Raw genomic sequence first — 23,510 nt, 5'->3', positions numbered from 1 at the left:
AGGCAAAAACACATGCATTTTTATTTTTATTTTTATTTTTTTATAAAAGTTAATTTAGTCTTAAGGACTTAAAAACAACTGATTGGATGTAAGAATATTATATTTATATTAAGTTATATTATGATCTCATAAAGAATTTGAAAATTATTTTAAACACAATCACCTTGAGGTTAGCCTTACGTTTAGTTGAGTTAGAAGCCTCTAGAATTTTAGACAAGTGGGGAAGTTATTGCCTTTTTGAGGTGGTTGAGTTTTGATCTTATTTAGAGGCATTTTTGAGAACGTTTGAGTGTTCACCCAACCTCTAGTTTTAGAGTGGAATCCAGGATTAAAGGAGAAGGAGAAGGAAGGGAATGCTCTTTTCAAATTGGTTCATTTGGCCATAACCTTGTTGTGAAGGTAGGATTCTTCAGCTCATTTTATTTATGTTGTTCATGCTTTGTTCATGCATATGTTATTGTGTTTTCATTGGTATGCTTGTATGTATGTTGGGTATGCTTGGGGATTATCGAAGGGATTTTGTGGGTTGTTTTGGTATTACTCACCCTTGGATAGGGAAGAAGTGGCTATGTATGGGGGAAGGGCTTTAGTTGGACTCCAATAGTGTAGAGTCTCTTCTCATGATGAGAAGAGAGAAAGAGGGTAGGGTGTTATGGGCCCCTACTTGTCATCACATACCATGTTTTGGAATTTTGAAAATTGAAGAAATGGAAGAATGAAAAATCTTTGTAATATTGGCCTCGAAAGGGCATTTGTGGAAGAACGAAAGTTCTTGAATTTTTAGCCTCGAAAGAGCTATGTTGTGGTATAGTGATCGACGTCTCCTATTGGGAAAATCCACCTTCTCCCTAGTTTGGTTCAATATTAAACCTGTTGTGCAAACCCGAGAATGGGAGTGAATGCTTGATTTTGTCTTCTTGTTATGTTTGCTTGTCATTTGGTAAGTTTTCGTTCTCTCCACGATCTCCATGATGTATTGCAAAAAATGAAATGGATCCCTTGTTAAGGGCCAAGAAGGAAATTCAGTCTGCCATTGTAATTCAGTTATGTTTGGGATTGAAATCCTGTGTAAAAAAATATATATTTTTAAAATTATTGTTGTAGTGGCAAGGATGTCGGGTTTTCTTACTGATTCTTTCCCGACGAAGCCTTGAATCAGGTGGATTAATAAAAAAAATAATGTTGAGTAATGTTTCTTGCATATGAGTTGCTCCCTGAATTTTCAGTTATATTTATGTACGTATCAAAATAGGGATAAAGTTGATGTTTTACTCTTTCTATGGAAATATTATGTTTTCAAAATTTTACTTATTTGGTTAAGAGTAATTAGGTAAGAATGATGATATTTAAAATGTGGCATCTAAAATAAAATATGATGATGAAGGTTCATTGTTTGTTTTGCATTACATTTAGTTATCTTTTCGCAAGTATCAGGAGGTTAAAATATATCAATTAGAATATTCATGTATTATTTTTGTTATTTTAGTATCTCTCCCTTTAAAAAATATATATTTTAATACCCCCCTTTGGTAAATTATACAAGTTAGAAAAAAATAAAATCAAATAAATATAAATTTTATACTTCCCAAAAAAAGAAAAAATGGCCTTGAAAAAAATTTGAAGTTATTAAACCTCCATGTTAAAAAAAAAAAAGTTGCTTTGGAAAATTTCATACTTAGAAAAAAAAATATGCCTTGAAAAAATAATTTTATCCTAGAGCCAAAATGTCTCTGGATTTTGTATGGCAAGATGTTTTATTCCTCTAGTGGTAACAGAGAATATTCTTTGTTGTTTTTTTCAGATTTAAATAAATAAATAAAAGAAAGAAGAAAAATAAAGTAATCTAAATATCCTATCCATCTCAACCACTTAACTTTTAACATAACTATTCTTGGTGAGCGCATGAAATCAAATATATATTTTTGGATTGTGCTAAGTTTAAATTCCATAAAGGTGGTTTGACTTTGGATCATGTGCCTTTGTCAAGTTAGAGACAATAAATAACTTGCAAATGAGATTCACGTGGGAGAGGGGGGGTTGCAAATCTTTTAAATAAAGTTGAATTTTTTTCTTTTCTTTTTAAACCTTTTTCCCATCCCACCACCTTTTTACTTTGCATGATGTGGGTGGTTAGGAAAAAGGGTAGGATTTTGGAATGAATGTAGTAATATATTTAATTTATTTTTAGTTTTAGTTTAAGTTAGTTTATTTATTAAGTTAGGTAATTTATTTAAGTTAGTTTGTTTTTAAGTTAGTTTAAGGGTTATTTAATATTGATATTTCTAAAAGATATTAATTATAGGATGCTTGAAATAAAGTTTTTTTTATAATATTAGTTTAAGTTTTTATTAGGATTAGTAATTAATGAAGTTTTAAATTTAGTGTTAGTTAAACTTAGTTTATATTAGTTTAAGATTTTGTTTTCAATTAATTCAAAATATTAGTTAGTTTTAGTTGTTAGTAAATTTTAATTTGTATGTTTTAGAATATGAATTAGTTTTAGTTTTATTAATTAAATTAGTTTTAGTTAATATTTTGTAAAGTTAGAATTTAGTATGTAACGAAGTGTAGTTAGTATTAGTTTTACAATTTTTAATATGGTGTGAGTTGAGTTAGATGAATATTAGTTTTTAGTTTAGTATATTATTTATTAATTAATTAAATTAAGGATAACATATTATGTTTTATATTATTATTATTCTTTCATTATTTTCTTTGACCAATATAAGGAGAAAGAAATCGATTTAAATAAATAGAGAATTTGTTGTTTATGTTTTAATTAACTATATCGATTATTTAATATTAGCCTTGATTTAAAGAATATTGTTTAAATTAGATTTATATTAATTAAATGGACATTCGAATCAATTAATCGTATAGGTTAAATGATAATTTGCTTAATCGAAGTCCTAATGATTAATGTTGATGGAATTTAAATTAATTATAAATAAACATGTGATAGGTCTTTTAATTAATTGAATTTAGTTTATTTAATTTAATTAATTGATTTATCAACGAACATTTTAAGTTTAACAACCTAATTCTACATGGTGTTGTTACCTAAGTTGTAGTTTCACAATATTGATAGGAGTTTTTATATCCGTCTTGCAATGTACCTTAGTCTTAATTGATTTTTGAACTTATCAACTTAGTGAATTTAAGTTTAATTATAAATTTAAAAAATAAAATAAAAAATTACGTGTGTTTTTGCCCTTGTATTTTGGGCATGACAATTAAAGATTTGTTTGTGCTAAATCATGTATAGATTATCAACTATTCATGAGGATTAGCAGCACTTCCTTTTTTGTGTTTGAATTCTTGTTCTACCTCTCTGGATGCGTGCAAATTGTAATGGCATATTGCGACCTTTGAAAACACACACACACACACACATAGATTTATTGCAGCATTGAAAATGTTATTTTGATTTTTTAAAACAAAAGTAAGCTAAACAGTTGGATTTGTTTTGCATGTACTTATTTCTAATTCAAACAAAATTTGTTCTTGTATGAAATTCTTTTTCTAATAATCTCCACCTTTCATATTTTCAGGACGTTAGAGATTTGTTTACGCTAAATCATGTATAGATTTCCAACTATGATCACTACGTTCTTTCTGTTCAGAGGCATGGTCATGTGGAAAGAAAACTGCTTTTGGTTGCTAATTAGTTATCATATTTTGCATTTGCATTCTTAGGTTAAAAAGATGCTTCATACTGGACAAGAGGTGGTACTTGTTGGAGGTGCCCACAGCTTACATCGACATGAGAAGTTATCAATTGCTGTCTCAAAAGCTCTTCGTGGTCACTCTGTTCATGAGACAAAGTCAGATGGTCGTTTTCATGTTCGGACTAAAATGTATCTAGATGGTTCTATTCTAAAAGATGTATGTATACTTTGAACCTTATTAGTTTTTGTATTGTATTAAAACCATTTTGGTAACTAGGAAAGTAACAAATAAAAAAATCAGTGGATGTTACAGGCTGAGCTTATTTGATGTTTCTACTCCTTTTTGCTTGAAGCCTGTGGTAGATGCTGTTTGAACTGATTCCAATTTGGGTATTTGTTTGATAAAGGAACTATACACTCATGATTCACTAGATGATATTGTATAGAGACCTGTTTATGCCTTGTAATTTGGAAAATGTTAATAAGTTTTTGTTTCCTTAAAAGAGGCCTGCAGAAGCATCTAATTGTATTCCACCTCATTGGGTCATGGATGCAGTTTTTAGTGTATACACATGTCTTAAGTTGAATGTTTACTGAATGTTTATCTATGCTTGGAATATATATAGGCATGACATATAGACATGAAAAACTCAAGGGCTAGATTATTCTCATATTCAAAATCATGGAATTATCCCCTCTCAATTCCAGGTGGTAAAACTTTTGTGCTTATTATTGAGAATTCATGTAATGTATACCCCTGTTTGCTACCAAATTTTTAGCACCTTTCTACTCCCCTTTTAAATGCTGATATTATGTCAAACAGTTTGCGAGATTTCCAAGTTAAGAGGTCACTTTTTATGTTGAAATGTATTGCTGCTATTAGGATTTCAAGTAGCATTCGTAATGCAGATTTTCTTGATTGCAGAAAGTGTGTTTTCAGGAGGGGTTCCTTCTTAGAAATGTATATCATAAACAATGAGAGCATTGGCTTCCAAAATACAAATTTAATGAAAGTTAATGTATTTCATTCGTTGGCAATAACTTATGTAAAATAGATGATTAATTTCTCACCTTACCATACATGACCAGTACCCAAAAATACATTGCAATCTGAGGTATAAATTGCAGCTCTTCGCAACAATACAAAATAGCCTTTAAAGTGTATGAAATGTGTTGGAAAACAGATTTGTCCTTCAGAAAGAAATGTAAATAATGATTTAATATGCCCGAATGAAGGCACAAATTCTACCGACAGTTGGATGAGTTATCATTGGTTAATAACTCTCCTCTGAATTGAGAGGTACATCTCCCTCCAAGAAAGATATTCAATGAATCAAATAACTGGATATGTCTTTGACCTGAAGACACAAAGGCTTTAACATTCATCCATAAACATGATATCAATGTGCTTACAAGATTTATGGGTTAATCACGAAGAGAAAGATCAACAGACAACCATAAGATTTCTTATCAAACCTTTGACATAACAGAGGACGTAAAAGGAATTAAAATACTTATTCTGCGGATTATGAGTTTGCGAACCAATTGATTCACAGTCACATGATTAGTTGGTGTAATGATGCATAACTATATTCAAAACTAGGAAGAAAATACCACAAGGTCCATTTCAACCAGAAAAATGAACATAAAGACCTTAAGATCTAATATATGCATATTCTTCGTCATTTCAAAAAACACAACAGAATACCTCAAGACTATTCTGTCTCTGCCGATACAATCAAGATTGCAGAAAATAAAATGTAAAATAAATCCCTTTATCTTCCCTCTGTTACAATAGATACACAGAAAATATTTCCACTTCCCCTTTGCAGCCTCAGGACTGTCAAGAGTAAAACAGAACCCCGACCATATCAATCTGTTGTCTATTTGACATCTAAACATTCCTGTAACATTTCGGTATGCTGGTAACCGATTCTTGGTAAGATCCTCATTTTCCTAATTATATCTTTTTATTTCTTCTCAATGGGGAACTTCATTACCTTTTCCACATTAAAATTGAAAGCTATCAATAATAATGTTCCACTACCTCAGAGGGCCACATGTCATTTTATGAACTCGAACTATTTAAATATAAGCCACTGCTATCCCTTGGATATATCAACCATGTCACGTAGATACATATCAAGTGCCACTTTAATTTAGGATTACCATGTGGGATTAAAGAAACATCTGGAAGTAACTAGCAGTTATGAAATCAATGATTTTAGAAGCGTATCACAAACTGTGCATGTCATTGTTTGAAGGAAATGTATGTATTGATGAGGGTCTTCACTACGACTCTTCATTAATTTTTGCGTCCGGTCCTTTAAGCTCTCACAATGCCAAAGGAGAGTCCAGTAGGAGAAAGGGGTCTTCTCAAAAATCATGTGTCGTCTTAGCATTTTATCAACCAAACCATATTCATTCTTGTAATATATGCACTCATTTGGGAAACCTGATGCCTAATACTAGAAGTTAAATTGAGTGTCAACCTCATGGCAATTGGGATAACTCATCATGATGTGTCGGTTCTGATTAATCAATCTTGATGTCAGATATAATGCACATAATTTGCTTTCCACGGGCCTTCAAAGTGAATGTATATGTTGTCAGTACATCTGCCTCTGTGACTCAAAACTTGGTGGTATTACGTGCATAAAGACTGGAGATTTCTTGTCATATCAGAGTGGTTGATCCATCGTGAAGGTCCACTGCTTGCGAATTCTATCTTGAAATAGGATGCCCGACTATGCCAACATTCTTAATGAGTTTTCACATTTGTTGCGCCTTTGCATCCGAAATATTCATTTCCTTCATGCGCCTGCATTTAATCAAACACTTAACCGTTACCCTTTGATATATGGCTCTACCTTCATTTGTCAAGTTCCTCAAGACTGTGGTAAACAACATGCTCCCTTGCCTAGCCACCTTGACTGTGAATGTCCTGCAACTGTTAGATATTAAACAACTTGCAAACTTCTTTTCATAGGAAACTCATATGTAGGATATATAATCATGATTTTATCATGGAGTATGGTTGATATAGCCGGCGACGCCATCCCTATGTATCTTATCTTTGATGATTAATATATTAGGCAGTCAAGTGATTCATATGTTGCCTAACCTACTTCACAGTTGACTTTTCGTGATAGGTCACAATAGTGGTGACTCCTGTTTTGACTTGGGATGAAATTACAAGGTAAAGGGGCCCGATTTGAATGATTTGAGCTTGTTCCTTTTTCTAGTGGCAATTAGTCACACCTTTGGTTTATTTCCATATTGTGCAATAAGCTATGAATAGGAAAGTATTTTGTCAAACACATTATGATCCGTCTCCTCCAAATTGAGAGCTTGAACATAGAGATAGTCTTGGGTCGATTTCTGATATACAGAGATATTTGTATATTATCCTAATCACTTATTTGATGAACCATTTTCATAGACTTGAAATTCTAACATCATTTGTGCCACTAGAGTTGATGAGAGATATCCTCCTTTTATAATGAATACGTGAGGATCCATGTAACAGGGCTTTTATGTGTCGATCTTTAAATTACATCATGCCATGATGTTTTTACAAGCAATATTGTCTATTACTGTACCCGGTCAATTATCAAGAAAGTTCACACTTTTCGTCTAAAACTAATAGTAAATATTTGATGATGATGCCTGACTGCACATCTCATGGAACTCATTGCCTTAATGCCCATTTAGATACAATGATCTTCAGAGGAACATCTCTGCAAATAAGGCTAAGATGAGACCTGATGGATGTTTCATCAACGATTGGGGTCTCAAACTATCTGCTAAATTCTTCATCTTTAGACCAGAAAATGTGGACCTATGCCTCGGGGTTCAAGCCATTGATTGGGATTTAGGAGCATTCACACTTTGAATCTGAACTGTCGCAACCGCATCTTTGAACCTTGACTATTTGAATTTGCGAGCTCAATTTTGAACTTTGAACTTGAACTGCAAATCTGAATTAACCGCTTGTGTTTTCAAACCTGAGCTTTGAACTTCGAGCCCGAGAACCTTGAAGCTGAACTTCTCTGAATCAACCAACATATGTTTTGAAACTGAACTTTGGATCTGCATTTTCAAACCAACGAATCTGTATTTTGAGCTTTGAACTTTTGAACTTCAAGTTCAAGTTCAACACGGTTCTAGAACACTACACAGATTGAACTTTACAAAGGCATTATTAGTAACAAAAACCAAAAGGAACTGAAACAATTTCTCCTCAAGACCAGTTTGCAAAGTTTAAAAACTCGGGTGCTGAAAGCATGCTTACAAAATGGATAGTAATATGACTTGTCCCAAAGAGCATTGTCATTAACATCAAACATAAAACGAACACCTTGCTTATAAAACAGAAATTGATATTAACATGTTCAGAGGTATTGACCAGCCCTGTAATATCCAAGGCAGAGAGATGTTGACAGATATAATAGCCACAATAGACCCTAACAACCAATGCCTATGAGAAGATACTCAAATTTGATGAAAAGAGGCATATCCAAGCTCTTCTCATGCCCAAGAACAGAGTAATGAACATCAATTGACTCCTCTTGAAGTATGAAATAAGAGAATGCTTGCAATGTTATATCCCCCACTTGACTCATAAAGGAAATTGCCCAGCTAATGTAGTTTCCACAAATTCTTGTTTTCCATGCCACAATCTCAACGCTACACGTCTGTTAATGTGGTAGCATCTGTCGGATTGAAGCATGACATAAATTATAATGATTGTATATATATGGTAACTTACCAATTTTGGTTCTGATGCTGATGTGTGGATGCGCGGTTTTTTTTTTTTGGGGATTTTGGAGGCATTTGGGTGCGTCCATACATAACTGTATATATATTTAAAAAAAAAAAATAATAATAATTTTTTTTTTTTTTTATATATATATATATATATAAAATTTATGTATGCAAAGAAATACAAGAAATAATAAAAAAAAGAGAGAAAAGGAAGGAAAAATAGTGTCAATTCTTACATATAAAAAGAGAAACTCTTCCATTTTTGCATGATTCAACCCTCGACGTTGAGTACGCTTACCTCGGCAGCCAGTTTCCATAATTACTTATTCCCTCATCCTCATTCCAATCTGTTCTAAACAAATTTTGCGTCAGTTTGATCTCTCATGGCCTAAGTCACAAGTTTTGAATTCGAGTTTAAGTTCAGTAACATAAAATTCGAATGAAATTCGACAATGATAAAAATATAAATTAAATTCGCCTTATACAAATTTCATTTACTTTTAAATATAAAATATAATTTTTGAATAGTAATTTAATTATATTATTAAAATCTTAAAAATCATCATATAAAATATTTATAGTATATTTACTTGTAATATAATACTCTTTAACTTTGTAATATTATTATCTATCTAAATCTTATTATTCTATTATTAATAAAATATTATAAGATTTTCAAATATTGATTCATAGATTTTAAATTCTATTCTAAAATTATTAATAATTATATATTATAATAATAAGATAATATGTTGATAAGCTATAATCTATAAATATAGAAAAGTCATAAAAATTTAAAAATTGAATGACCTAGCACTCGGCTCTAGCAGCTCACAGCAAAATGAAGATGGGCATGACAGATGGAGGAACTATTTGGCCAAAGGAGGAATGCAATTTAGTAGACATCTCCAAGAGGAATGTGATTTAGTAGACAGTCACAACAATAGCACAGTCACGATAGAGCAAGTCATGGCACAACATAGTCAAAGTATAGAAGAAAAAAATGGCAAAGTTGACACGAAAATTCACTCAGCAATTTGTCACGCTTACACTAATAAAAAGTTCAAATAAATTCAGATTTATCTGGGCGAATAAAATGGCAAATTTTAGTGAGTTTTTGGAAATTTTTGAAAATTGGGAAAACCCGAACGTCAAGCTTTATGTTTTCTGAACGCTATGACTTAGCCCATGGCTACTCTTTTGTTGTTCTTTCTTATGCTTTCCATCCTCTCGACGTCCGCTCTGCCTCACTCTTTCAGTAATGTCTCTCATCAACAACAAATAGTGCTTTTGCGATTCAAAGCTGCCATTTCAAATAGTCACTTTTCTTTGCCGGACTGGATTCCTCTTAATCCCCTTTGTAATTGGTCTGGTGTTACCTGTGATTCGTCACTTCAGTATCTGCTCGCCCTCAATTTATTTGGAATGAGCTTAGATGACATCCACAGGGGAAGATGGTGCTTCCTGATAGCACCCCTCACACATCCTCCCGCATGCATCCCCCTCCAACCCAGACGCATTGGTAACTTAGTACATATGTATGTATATATATACTAAAGTGAATAATCATTATAATCAAATTTATTAAATCAATCATCATCTCATATTGCTGCGGCTGTTTGAGGCGTGATTTCTTAAGGCTCAATGCATCTTATGAGGATCCGATTATAATGGGGATTGTCTTAATACAAAGTCAAACAAATGACCATGTGGGTCTTGACCCTAGGTGGGATAAGTCACGTAAGGACATTCCCTATGCAGGGTGAGCTTTCAAATGTTATATATACCATGCGATAGCAGTTGGAAAAGCATTGAAAACAATACATGTGATTACCTCTACAACTGCATGTATTCCCTTCTACACATTATCTAGGATATCGGTTTCATTCTTAAGTTGATAGTTATTCTTATACATATCAGTTTGAGAAATTTAGGTGATCTGAAATCACAGATCAGAGATAATATATATAACAGAATAATTTTACTAAACAAGTCTGAAAGCAAATAACATCAGATATATTTGTATTCTATCTGAGATCATATTCCTTTACATGGTATCAGAGCCTTATTGATAGAGTGCAAATAAATATCAATTGAAATAATTACTCAATCAACAGACTTATACAAAATCTATTCAAAAGAGAAATCATGGTGAACGGTGTCAGACTTAAAGGTGCATCAGACTTTGTATCATGGAGAATACGCTCTGGCCAATCCACTCTGGCCTTCTGTTTCCAATAAATGTCCTCATAAAGTTCCCATCCTTCCAATTTTTTGACAGCCTGAGATACCTCTCTAGCTAAATTCTCAGAAAAACCAAGATCTTAAATTTGACACGTGGTATCATCAAGGCAAACATGAACCTTCATCTTCATTACATAATGGTTACCAAAACAACACCTATTCGATTTTTTAAGCTATCATTTAACATATTGCAATTTCTTAACAAAAGAATACATAATTGTACCATAGGTAGGGCCACCATCTCTCCACCATTAAACCATTAAAGCATGGATAGAGGAGTCCCGAAGCTACATCAACTGGAACTTAAATGGAGGATTTTAAGGAGTTGACACAAAAGTAGCTGAAAATTTAATGGGCAAATAAGTAAAGCCACTCAACCCAAAAACAAGAAACCAAAAATCTATCCAGCCATTCAGAGACAACATCTTCTCCACTCCTATTTTTCCAAGCAAAGATCTCATTGGACGGCCTAATATCATCTTGAAACAAACATCTTCTCCACCCCTTGATCGAGAATATCCCAATGCATCTTAAAAGGACATCTTTGTCTATTATACTTTGGATGAAGTCTTAATTATAGGTGACTTTAACACTAGGACAACACACAACTAAGTTCTCAACCTACAACAGAGTTACAAAGAAGACAATGATCCATTGTGGTCAGAAGAAGAGATGAACTAGTGATTGATGGCCAATCACTATGCAGCATAATTACTAGGTTTTTACAGTGTTTATGTAATGTTCCCACTAGTTAAGACAAGAATACTTGCAAAACCAATGTTAGAATTTATACAATAATAAATTATATTTCACTATTCTACCCTCTATCCTGACCCTAACCTTAAAGATGTCTCCATATCGGGAATGATAACCCTCTTGAAGAATCCTAGGTCCTTGGTTACTTCTCAGTCTTCTATGAAGTGCTTCCTTCAAGATCTTTCCTAGAATAGATATTCTCTATCTAGGCCCCTTATCACATATGCATATGTTAACTTCAATGGAATATTTCAGCCTTATAACCATATTAAGATCACTCTCTTCCCTAATAGGGACTCTCTTGATCTTAGGTCATTAACCATATTAAGATTACTCTCTTCCCTAATAAGGACTCTTTTGATCTTAGGTCATGAAACATAGTAAGATCACTCTCTTCCCAAGAAGGGACTTTCTTGATCTTAACAATTCACCATATTAAATCATGTGTATCATTGTTTTAGAACTCTATTGTTAAAGTGTAGCTTCAGTAGAAGTGAAGTACACATTATGCGTAGTATATGAATTATGAGACTCTCATTATATATATATATATATATATATATATATATATATAATCAATCACTGTTATATATTTCTGAAGTCATTCATATACTTAATCTTATCTCAGAACACAGATATATATATACACACACATACATACACACACACACACACAGACACACATATACATTTATAATAATAATAATCATTAAAAGGCTTTCGGAATTCCTTGATAACTATCAGGCTTGTTACATATTAATGAACCGACGGTAGTTTAATGAAAGGATACAACGTGTCATAGTCCACGTAGGGACATGAGCTCCCTTATATATATATTGATCGCTGGCTGAGATAAGGTCATCAATCAAAATGGTAATGTGCCTTTCTCAGCAGCAACAAACACATATTCAATCTGCAGTTACATTCATTGTTGTTTAGAATAAATTTGAAGTTAGCAAATTTATTAGTGTCTGAATTATATTCAGACTTCTATAACAGATCATAATTATTATTATTATTGTTTAAAGATACAACACTACTGGTCTCTATCAGCGATCCATACACATTCACATTGTATCAGAGCCACACTGATAGAGAATTCCAGTCTGTCATATACAGATTTAAATCTATTAAACTATCTTCAATCTGGAACTACGGTGAATCATGTAAGATTGGAAGACAGACTTGAAGGGGCCTCCAACTTTGCATCATGGAAAATACGAGTAATGATCATTCTTTGAGAAATCGAATTAGAAGGATACATAGAGGAAGATAAGTCTATGCTGCAAATGATCTAGACAAAACAACTTGGAAAAGACACAATAATAAAGCCATGAAGATCATTATAGATTCCGTCAAAGATCACATTCTACTGTCAATATCAAGCTTAATGCGATGTTCACCACTATTAAGAATACATTGAAAATTAATAATACCGATAGATTGTTGACATCGAAGCAACAACTACTATACATCAAAATGATCTATTACATCTTATTTTTTAAGAATCGTAGAGTTAAAGATCAACTTTCGACTATTGGAAATCAAGTGGATGACAAAGAACTTTTTATCATAGCACTAAAAGGGTTACCCTTATCTTGGAAAACTTTTATTCGTGGACTAAGCTCTCGACTTGAACTTCCACAATTTGAGCAACTTAAAAACGAATGTAATCAAGAAGAGTCAAGATTAATTTCAAGAGGAATCAATCTAAATCAAGGAGATATTCAGGCCCTCCAAGCCAACACCAACAATAAAGGAAATAAAGGTAAATTAAAATGAAAAAGAAGGGAATTTAACAATACATACAAGAAAAGAGTTTGGTCAAAAGTGCAATGCTTCAAATGTGACAAATTTGATCATACTCATAAGTTCGGAACGGAAGGAAATTCAAGCAACACTAGCAAAAGTCAAAGATGAAAATTATGAAAAATTTGCATTTTACTTAGCTCTCTCAAGTGAACTCAACTCCAACAAATATACATGGATAATAGACAATGGAGCATCTCGTCATATCACAGGTTTTAGAGACAAATTCGAAAGCTTTGAAGGATACTCCTATGAAGAAGTGACTATTGGGGATAATTCTACATATCCGGTAAAAGGTATTGCGTTGTGTTCAATCCAACTGGAAACAGGTATCACTCTTCAACTAAAGAATGTTTTGTTTGTACCTAGTATAAAAAGACATTTGGTCTCCATCTTTGGCCTTGTAAACCAAGGGCATCGAATCACATTCCAAGAGGATAAAATTCTATCCTTGCCAAAGAACTCCATTAAGAATGCTATATCCATCGGATTTAGAGATGGAAGTGTGTACAAACTTTGTAACCATCAAAATCTAGCTCTAAATCATGAAATCTCAAATACTAATGAAATTTGGCATAGAAGACTTGGTCACCTTCATTTTTGTGCCTTATCATAAATAGAAAAAATAGTAATTAGGTTACCTAGTTTAAAACCTGATCATTCCGGTATTTGCAAAGGATGTGCCTTAGGGAAAAGCATAAAAGGGTCCTTTCCTAAAAGTGAACCCAAATCCAAATTTGTACTAGAACTCATTCATAATGACTTATGTCCTCCAAATTCTGTACCTTCCCTAAGCGGATGTCTATACTATGTAATTTTTATAGACGACTTTTCTAGGAAAACTTAGATTTACTTCGTTAAACTTAAAGAATGAACCGAAGTGTTACCCAAAATCAAAGAATTTAAAGCACTAGTTGAAAACAAAACTGGAAAGAAAATCAAAATCCTAAGATCAGACAATGGGGGTGAATACATTTAAGAAAACTATAAAGATTTTTCTATCTCTGTTGGGATTAAGAGGGAGTTTTCTGTACCATATAATCATCAAAAAAACAGAGTCACAGAAAGGAAAAAATGATCTATTATTGAATTTGCCAAAGCTATGATGCATGATCAAAACCTTCACACCTCCTTTTCGGCCGAAGCTTCTAACACCGCAGTTTACATCCAAAATAGATGTCCTCATTCAATATTGGAAAATACAACTCTTGAAGTATTTACTGGCAACAAGCCAGACTTAAGTCATCTAAGAATATTTGGGTGCACTATCTATATTCGCATTCCTAAAGAAAAGAGAATTAAACTAGAACCATAAGGAAAAGGGGCATATTTGTCGGATGCAGTGAATTATCCAAAGGTTATAGGATTTACCTACCTGGACTAAGAACAAATGAAATCAACAGAGATGTAAAATTTGAAGAAGACATTTCTTTTAACCTTCCCAAGAACATTGATGAATCATACTCAGAACCAACTACTGAATTAGATGAGAATCATCTAGTAGAGAATGAGAGGTAGATTGATATTGGAAGTCTTGCACCTCCAAGTCCTAATACAAAAAAAACTGAAAAACCCTAAGAATAAAAAGAGACTACTTTGGGCAAGAAAAATGATAGAAGAAAATCAAATAGAACCCGATGAAGTAGTTAGAGAAAACAAGAGAACAAGGAGCCATCATGCTATGTAGTACAAATTTCTGAACTAAATAAAGCAAAACCTGCAAATGTCGAAGAAGCATTATCATGTCAACTTTGGAAAGATGGAATGATTGAAGAATATCAATCCATACTAAAAAATAATGTATGGGATGTTGTACCCAAACCCAAAGATAAATCAGTTGTCGCTTTTAAATGTTTATTCAAAATCAAGCATGCACCAGGTGGTAGTATTGAAAAATACAAAGCCAGATTTGTAGCTTGCGGATTCTCACAAAAAGAAGGAATAGATTATGAAGAAACTTTTGCTCGTCACTTATTACACTTCTGTCAGAACCATTATAGCCATTGCAACATCCAAAGGGTGGAAGATACATCAAATGGATGTTAAAATTGCATTTCTGAACGATGTAATTGGAGAAGTATACATCGAACAACTAGAAAGATTTATCACCCATGACAAAAATTCTTATGTATTTAAATTGAAGAAAGCACTGTATGGTCTTAAACAAGCTCGTAGGGCATGGTATAAAAGGATAGACAACTACTTTTCAAAACTAGGATATTCTGAAAATGAAGCTGATCCTAATATATATGTCAAAATAGTTGATGGTGATATGATTATTCTTGTATTGTATGCTGATGATTTACTAATAATAGGTGACAAACATCTCATAGCAAAATGCAAACAAGATTTGGCAACAAAATTTGACAGGAAAGATCTAGGACTTCTTCATTACTCTCTAGGCTTAGAAGTATGGCAAAATAAGAATTACATCTTTCTAAATCAAGGAAAATGCACTATTGACATTTTGACTAAGTTTGGGATGGTGCATTGCAAACCTTTAACTACTATGGAAGCAAATCTACTCAAACTGAACAATGATAAATTTGAATATGAACCTACCGATCCCACTTACTACTGACAAATTATTGGATCATTGATGTACTTGGTGAACAATCGTCCTAATATCTGTTATGCAACCAATGCCTTCAATGAATTCATGTGTGAGCCGAAGAAGATCCATCTCATGGCAGCCAAGCACATTTTATGATACTTACGTGGTACAATTGGTCTGGGTTTGAGATATGATCAATTTGAGATTAATCTTCATCGATATTCAAATTTTGATTGGGTAGGCAGCTTTACTGATTGTAAGAGTACTATAGGATGTTGTTTCAGTCTCAGTTCAACAATAATCTCTTGGTTTAGCAAAAAACAATCATCACTCGCCTTAAGCTCCACTGATGTAGAATACATAGCTTCTTCCATGGGAGTCAAAGAAACAGTATGGGTAAGAAAATTGCTGGTTGGATTGTTCAAAAAACCCTTGAAGCCTATAGTCATCCACTATGATAATCAAAGTTGCATCAAGCTATCAACGAATCCAGTTTTTCACAATCGATCGAAGCATATTGAAATACCTTATCAATATATTAGAGATATGTAGATCGACATGTTGTCAAGCTAGAATACATAAGTACAAACGAACAGATAACTAATGTACTCACTAAAGCTCTTTCCAAGCCCAAATTGGAATTTTTCAGAGGTAAATTTGGTATGATTAAATTATGATTGTAAACACTGAAATTAGATTTCAGTTTTTGAAATATTTATGTATACTCAATCTTGATTAAAATGCTACTATCTTATAGTTGCATCTGATATGTAATGAAAGGTTACGATCTCTCATTGACATATATAAACGTAAGGTAACCATTGTAAGGTGACGATCTTACAAGTGGTAGACCTGTTATCATGACAAGATTATGTTGTTGTTACTAATAACCGGAAGTCATGATAACGAACTTATTATGATTAGACTTCATTAAGTTGTTGTCCCGGAGTGCTGGAGATCATAATACTTCTCATGATAGAGTTCATGACATTGTGATGTCGGTTATCTGATGAACTACTCTAGATCATTATTTCTAAGTATCGGAAATCAAATAACCTATTCTCCTGATAGGTATCTTTGAAGATGATACTAGTTCACATATCAAGATAATATGAGAAACTTTTGTGTCTCACTTCTCCCTCGCTAAGAGGGAGTGTTAAAGTGTAGCTTTAGTAGAAGTGAAGTACAGATTATGCTTAGTATAAGAATTTTATATATATATATATATATATATAATCGCTGCTATATATTTCTGAAGTCATTCATACACTTAATCTTATCTCAGAAATATATATATATATATAAAATCATTAAAAGACCTTCAAAATTCCTTGATAGTTACATATTAATGAACTTACGGCAGTTTAATGAAAGGAAACAATGTGTCATAGTCCACATAGGGACATGAACTCCCTTACTTTTATATATATATATGTCGCTGGCTGAGATAATGTCATCAATCAAAACAGTAACGTGCCTTTCTCAGCAGCGAAAAACACATCTTCAATGTGCAGTTACATTCATAGTTGTTCAGAATAAATTTAAAGTTAGCAAGTTTATTACAGGCTGATATATGTTCGGACTTCTATAATAGACCAGAATTATTATCATTGTTTGAAGATACAATACTATTGGTCTCTATCTGGGATCCATACACCTTCACATCCATAACTACATATACATCTATGATTTTGAATATATGTATAAGTATAAATAATCCATACAAATATATTCATAATTACAATTAAACCATTAGCAACCTTTCTTACCCTTCCTTCATGTTGTGAAGTTTTCACACCATCACCCCAAAACTTTGGGGACCCCCTTTTTTCAGTTGCCTTGGCAAATTTTTTTTTTTTGAAGTTGTCCAAAAATTTTGATTTTTTTGAAAATTTTGAGTCTTGGACAACTTCAAGCCAGAAGGGAGAGGGTTAGATTTATTTTCACCCGGTTTTAAATTGATTTTCTAGAACAACCAATTTCATCCTTAGGCCGGACAAATTTCAAAGAACAACACTCAACAGGATAAAATTGTAAATTTTGTACTTAGACGATTTCTTTTGAAAATTTGGATATAATTGTATAAATTTAAATAATTTTCAAAAAATGAAATTTTGTTAGATTTGGGTTTTTTGGAAAATCTTGAATTTTTTTCGCTGAGAAAATTAATTTTTATCATGATGAAATCAAATTGTAAAATCAATTTTAGACTCTAGAGAAATGATTTATTTGTGTTAAAAAAAAAAAGAAAAACTAAAATTGCTTAGCAAAATCGATTTGAATTGAATTGCAAAAAAAATTGGCATTAAATGGATTAAATTTGCCTTGAAAATTTTTAAGCCTTTAATGAAATTAGTTATTTAATATTGAAAAAATGGCTTTTGGCTAGCCAAAATCCGATTTTAATGACGCATTAATTACTAAATTACATTCTTTACTAAAACATTTAGCATCCCCAAGGCATTATTTACTTTCTTTTGCAGTTTTGGTCTAATTAGCAATTTAAAAAAGTAAATTTCATCTTGACAACTAATTTTGGGCTAAGCGTTTAATTGAGGGCCAATTTTGTGTGCTAATTAATATTTTTCTTGCTCCCAGGGTCCCAATCGGCCAGCTAAGGAGAGTATAGGAATTGGGTATAAGAGGAAACTCTTTCCCCTTTTTTCCTCATTCCTCACTCCTCTTTGGTGCTTAGGCAATCTTTTAACTTGGAGCAGATTTCTTCTTCCTTGGATGATTTTTGCAAGAGCAGATTGGTATTTTCCTTGGATGATTTTTTTGCAAGAGAAAAACTACACTCTTCTTGCTTGGCGAATTTTGTGGGAGGCGAATTTTGAGGGAGCCAAATTTTGTGGGAGCCGAAATTTGTGGAAGATAAAATTCTGATTTTTTTCCGGCTAGAGCCTCAAGATTTGAAAGGGGTTTGAGATTCTGGAAGTCTGATCCTAAATTCCAAAAATAAGACCTGGCTATTGGTAAAGGTAATTTCAAATCATTTAGAGTTGAAAGGGGTCCTTAAGCTGATTTCCTTCTTTCGTTCTTGTCTAGATATTGTCTCCCTTGGTTCTTGCATTTATTGTCCACCACTTTACCATCCTGTAATAGGGCGACTAGATGGAGGATGGTAGTGCAAGCAAGAATCCTAAAGGAACAAACACTAAGAAAGACAAAGAGGATATGATGCCCAAAACAAGTTTCTTCTCAAAAATGAGGCAAATAACTGATACCAATGTCGGTACAGTAAACCTGATAGGAAGTTTGATCCTAAAATCCAAAAGAAGACCTGGCTATTAGTAAAGGTAACTTCAAATCATTTAGAGTTGAAAGGAGTCCTTAAGCAGATTTCTCTCTTTCGTTCTTGTCTAGACATTGTCTCCCTTGGTTCTTGCATTCATTATCCACCACTTTACTATCCTATCATAGGTTGACAAGATGGTAGATGTTAATGCAAGCAAGAATCCTAAGGGAACAAACACTATGAAAGACAGAGGATATGATGCCCAAAACAAGTTTCTTCTTGAAAATGAGGCGAATAACTGATACCAATGTCGGTACAGTAAATATGCTACAGATAAAGGATAGACTAAAGGAAGGACAATCCCCCTTGGCAAAAAAGATATACAGAAGGCGGTTGCACATGACAACCTAGGCGTCGACACTTCCATTACAACCATGATGAGCGACGATGAAACAACACTTGATTTTGAAGATATCAAAGAAGAGGACATCAATAAAACAAGACTTGGATCAAGATTGGATGAGTTAGGAAAGGTTGCTATCAAAAAGAAACATTTGAACACCCTTTCCTCCCTCAATGCCTTTATCGGATTTGCAAAAGAATATGAGAAGGATCATGAAAAGACACTATAGGCAGCAAGTAGCATGATGAAATCGACTGAGCTCAAGATAAAGCATACATCTTGTCCTCCCATGGAAGAAGTCAACGAAAGGCTAGCTAGGTTCATTGCCTTAGCTAAAAGAATGAAAGAAAAAAAGAGAGTTATATTAGAAGATCATTTGATGTAAGCCCAAGTGGCAATTTCTCTTTCTTCTAGAATAGGACAAGTGTCTAATATTGATTGGCCACCATTTTGGTGCCTTCTCATTGGTTGCCACTTTTTTACTTTTTTCATTGGTCCATTGACGAGGTGGCATCTTCTCATTGGCCGATGGGGTGGCAACCCTAGCTAGGGTTCCTAGGATTCAATTTGGATCGTTGTTTGTGCCTCTTTATCTCTACCATCGGTTGTAATTTTGGCCTCTATATAAGGCCATTTTGCTCTCATTTGTGAGGGAGTTATGTTGGAGAATTGTTGCCAAAATACTATCAAAATTGTTCTCTATTCATTGTTGTGGCTTGCATGGTGGATATTCATGATCATTTTGGTGTATTGCATGGTCCTTCTCATGTCTTAAATTAAAGTAGGATTTCATTTCATGTTGTTAGAGTAGAAGTAGAGGGCTAATTGTATGGTGATGTTAGTGAATGTTTGATAGGGATCTACAACTAGGCCACTAGCATCTTAGCCACTGGTTAGGGAGCCTTGTGTGGTAAATTAGTTCTCTTTTCCTTTGAATCATTGCATCTATCGAGGTGGAGCCACTGGTTAGCTTTCATTAGATTTGATCCCCGTCCATTTGCTAATATTTCCATACATAGGAGTAGGAGTAGAATAGCTAATATCTCCTCGCGCAATCAACATTATTTGGCGCTACATCCTCCACCATCACTGTCACCATTAACATCACTTGGCACTCATACAAAATCATCACCATCTCACCAAAAACCCAAGTCATCCTCGAATGAACAATGTAAGGCCGCCTATGTGATTACCAACAAATCACATCGATAAAACTGAGTGAGTTTCCACAAGTGTAAGGAACATTGGAGTTATTCTCATGTCCCATGAGCATTAACTTTTTAAGAGAGGAATTGTGTGTTTGATACTCTGTATTAGATATTCAATTACTAATATGTTATGTAGTAGTACAAAAACTCACATCAACACTTGATTGCTCAATCTTTCTTATGTGATTAAGAGAGACTTCCTCTTGATGTACTCCCCTCTTTATTAAGTACTCCTTCCAAATCTTTATTTTTTTTAATAAATGAAAAAAATTATAAATCTAAAAATAGTTTTCTTTTCCTCTTTAATTATGATTATTTTTTATTTCATTTTATTGTATTAATTATTATCCATTTTACACTTGAAATAAAACATATCTTTCTAAGCTTACTCTATATTAACGCCTACTACTTTAGGTAAGGAAACATACCTCACGTGAAATGGTTCCTGAAATAATGGTCAAAGAAAGGAGCGTGTACAATACATATTTTTTGATAGGATATTATCATACTTTGCTTAAAGCTTCAAATGTATATGCTGAATTGTAACTTTATTTTTCCAGTATATTCCTTATTGCTTACATGTATGCCATTATGTACTTTATTGTATTTTCATTTCTGCCCCTCCTGTTCAAGACTCTCCTTAGCATGCCCTTATTGACTAGAGAGTGGCATGTCTTTTTATGTCTGTTTGATTCAGTGGCAACTTTTGGATTATGTGCACAGTTCTGCAAATTCGTGAGCCTTGAAGACAAACTTAGAGTTGCTGTGATTGATCCTTTCAACAAGTTGTATGTTCAGATCTTTTGAGGCAGATATATTTATGATGACTGCAGGTCCAGACTTCTATGCACAAACTTGTGTGTTTGAAAAATCGATGCTATGTTGCCGTGGGAAGGAGAATGCTTGGATGATCAGACTATGTTGTATCTGTGTGTCTCCAAACTACATTCTCAACCCGTCTATATATTCTTCTAGAGGGTATGTCCCTCAAGGGACATAACCCTTGGCATATAACTAATAAATTAGTCAACCCTAAGCCAGTGATCTTAATGCAAATACTAGTTATGTCTAACTAAGATTAGTCAGGAACAAACTAAGGTAATTACCTACAGATCACTGGCACCTATAGAGAACATATAAAGTATGTTGAATGCCATTTATTTAAGAATATATAAATAGAAGAGCCTAGGTACGATCTGTAACATTAGACCTGTAGATTATCTAGGGTAGATTCGTAACATATGTGCCCTATTTATGTGGGTTTATTACTAATGTTTAATTGGTTTAAGATGATAATGGTAAACCCTTTTAAAATGAAGGTTCTCAATTATATTAAATATTTATTATTTCTTATTAGATTTGAATATTAATTTGTTTAACTAATAAGATTACTCTTAATATAATATTAAGGATTGATCTATCCAAAGAATGTTTTGATATCATCTTTAAGTACTGTATTATTATTATTATTTAAATTTAGATATTAAAATATTATAAATATCTTTTATTATTATTCATTATAAAAAGATTTTTCTTAATAGAGACCTTTATTTTTATGTTTTTATGGGGATATGACACTTGACAACGTGATCATCTATAATGCTGTGAGGAGATGGTCTAAGGGAATATCACTTGTAAAACTAATGGTCAAAGTTGTTGAAGATGGTAGCTGCGATAGAGATCTTTATCTTTGAAAATATGAACGTTATTGTCATCTTCAGCTCAAAAGGACGCTTAAAATTTAATTTGTAATATTATAAATGTAAATGACATGTGTCATTCTAATGCATTGAGGCATGAATATTCGAAGAGTCATATTTAGTTATAGGAGTTATGAGAAACTCAAGAGATCTTCGGTTAGAATATGAAGAGTCTCTTCTATTGTTATATATTCGTATCATACGATAAGCATTGTACACTTGAACATTTGTGTTATCAATAAAGATATTTTTGTATTGTGTGGCTGGGTTTGTCCCTTCATTCTCGAAGGGTTTTCTCAGGATATTTCTGGTGTTCTCTATTTCAGTTTTTGTGTCTTTCTTATGTCTAGTTATTTTCATGGATTTTTGGACTCTAGTTTCAACAAAAGTGTGGTAGACTATGTCATTTACTTTAAAGATTATACCTTAAAGACATTGAAATTTGGTATAGAAGACTGCACAGTAAGTCTAAAATCAGATCACAATCCAACCTTTTAAAGATTGGCCATTTGTTTAAAGAGTCAGCAAAGTGAAGAAATCCATCTTCAACATAAGGGAGCATCTTTGTTTGGTAGGATTCTAATGACTCAAAATCAAGAAATTTTCAAAGGTGCCCTTAATTGGATTACTACCACTCATGAAGGTAATCTTGATACTACAAAACAACATTGTGTTAATAAAGATAATCTTGCTCCTCTAATTCTCAAGGCATTAGAAAAATGTAAAAGGTCAAGACCTAGAAGAGATGCTAAAAAAAATTCCAAACGAATCCATGGTTTGATGATGAGTGCAAGGAAAAAAAAATGAAATACGAGAGAGTATGAATAAAGAGAACATAAAAGAGTATGGAAAGTTGCAAAAGTATGTAGACTTGAGAAGGTTAGAGCTGATTAATCTTGGGCAAAACAACCCCAATTTTTTTTGGAAAGAGCTGCAGCAAAAGAGAAAGAAAGTAGAGAATAGCATAATTGGGAATCAATGATGCTTTATGAATGTGAGCATGGGCATACTTAATCTTTCTACAATGAAGATACTAATCAAGGTGTAAGGAGGTTATCAGGGGGAAAAGCCCAAGATATTGATGGGCTGCAAGCTGAACATCTTCAATGGGGAATTGATATCCTTGCACCTCATATCAATCATATCTTCAATAATGTTAATGA

At 33.0% G+C, this 23,510-nt stretch overlaps 1 protein-coding gene across 1 annotated transcript in view; it reads left to right on the top strand.

Moving 5' to 3' along the window:
* Window positions 1–23,510, top strand: part of LOC149547559 (uncharacterized) — a 213,696-nt gene that overhangs the window by 103,050 nt on the left and 87,136 nt on the right. The window contains exon 8 of the mRNA XM_089791709.1: window positions 3,697–3,885. Within this exon, the coding sequence (XP_089647835.1) occupies window positions 3,697–3,885 (189 nt within the window). The remainder of the gene's footprint in view (window positions 1–3,696; window positions 3,886–23,510) is intronic.

Source organism: Cupressus sempervirens, chromosome 7 (assembly GCF_028749045.1).
Source record: "Cupressus sempervirens isolate cs-2001-9-10 chromosome 7, ASM2874904v1, whole genome shotgun sequence".
Lineage (NCBI taxonomy): Eukaryota > Viridiplantae > Streptophyta > Pinopsida > Cupressales > Cupressaceae > Cupressus > Cupressus sempervirens.
The sequence above is the reverse complement of the archived record's forward strand: the minus strand, read 5'-3'. Positions and strand labels throughout refer to the sequence as shown.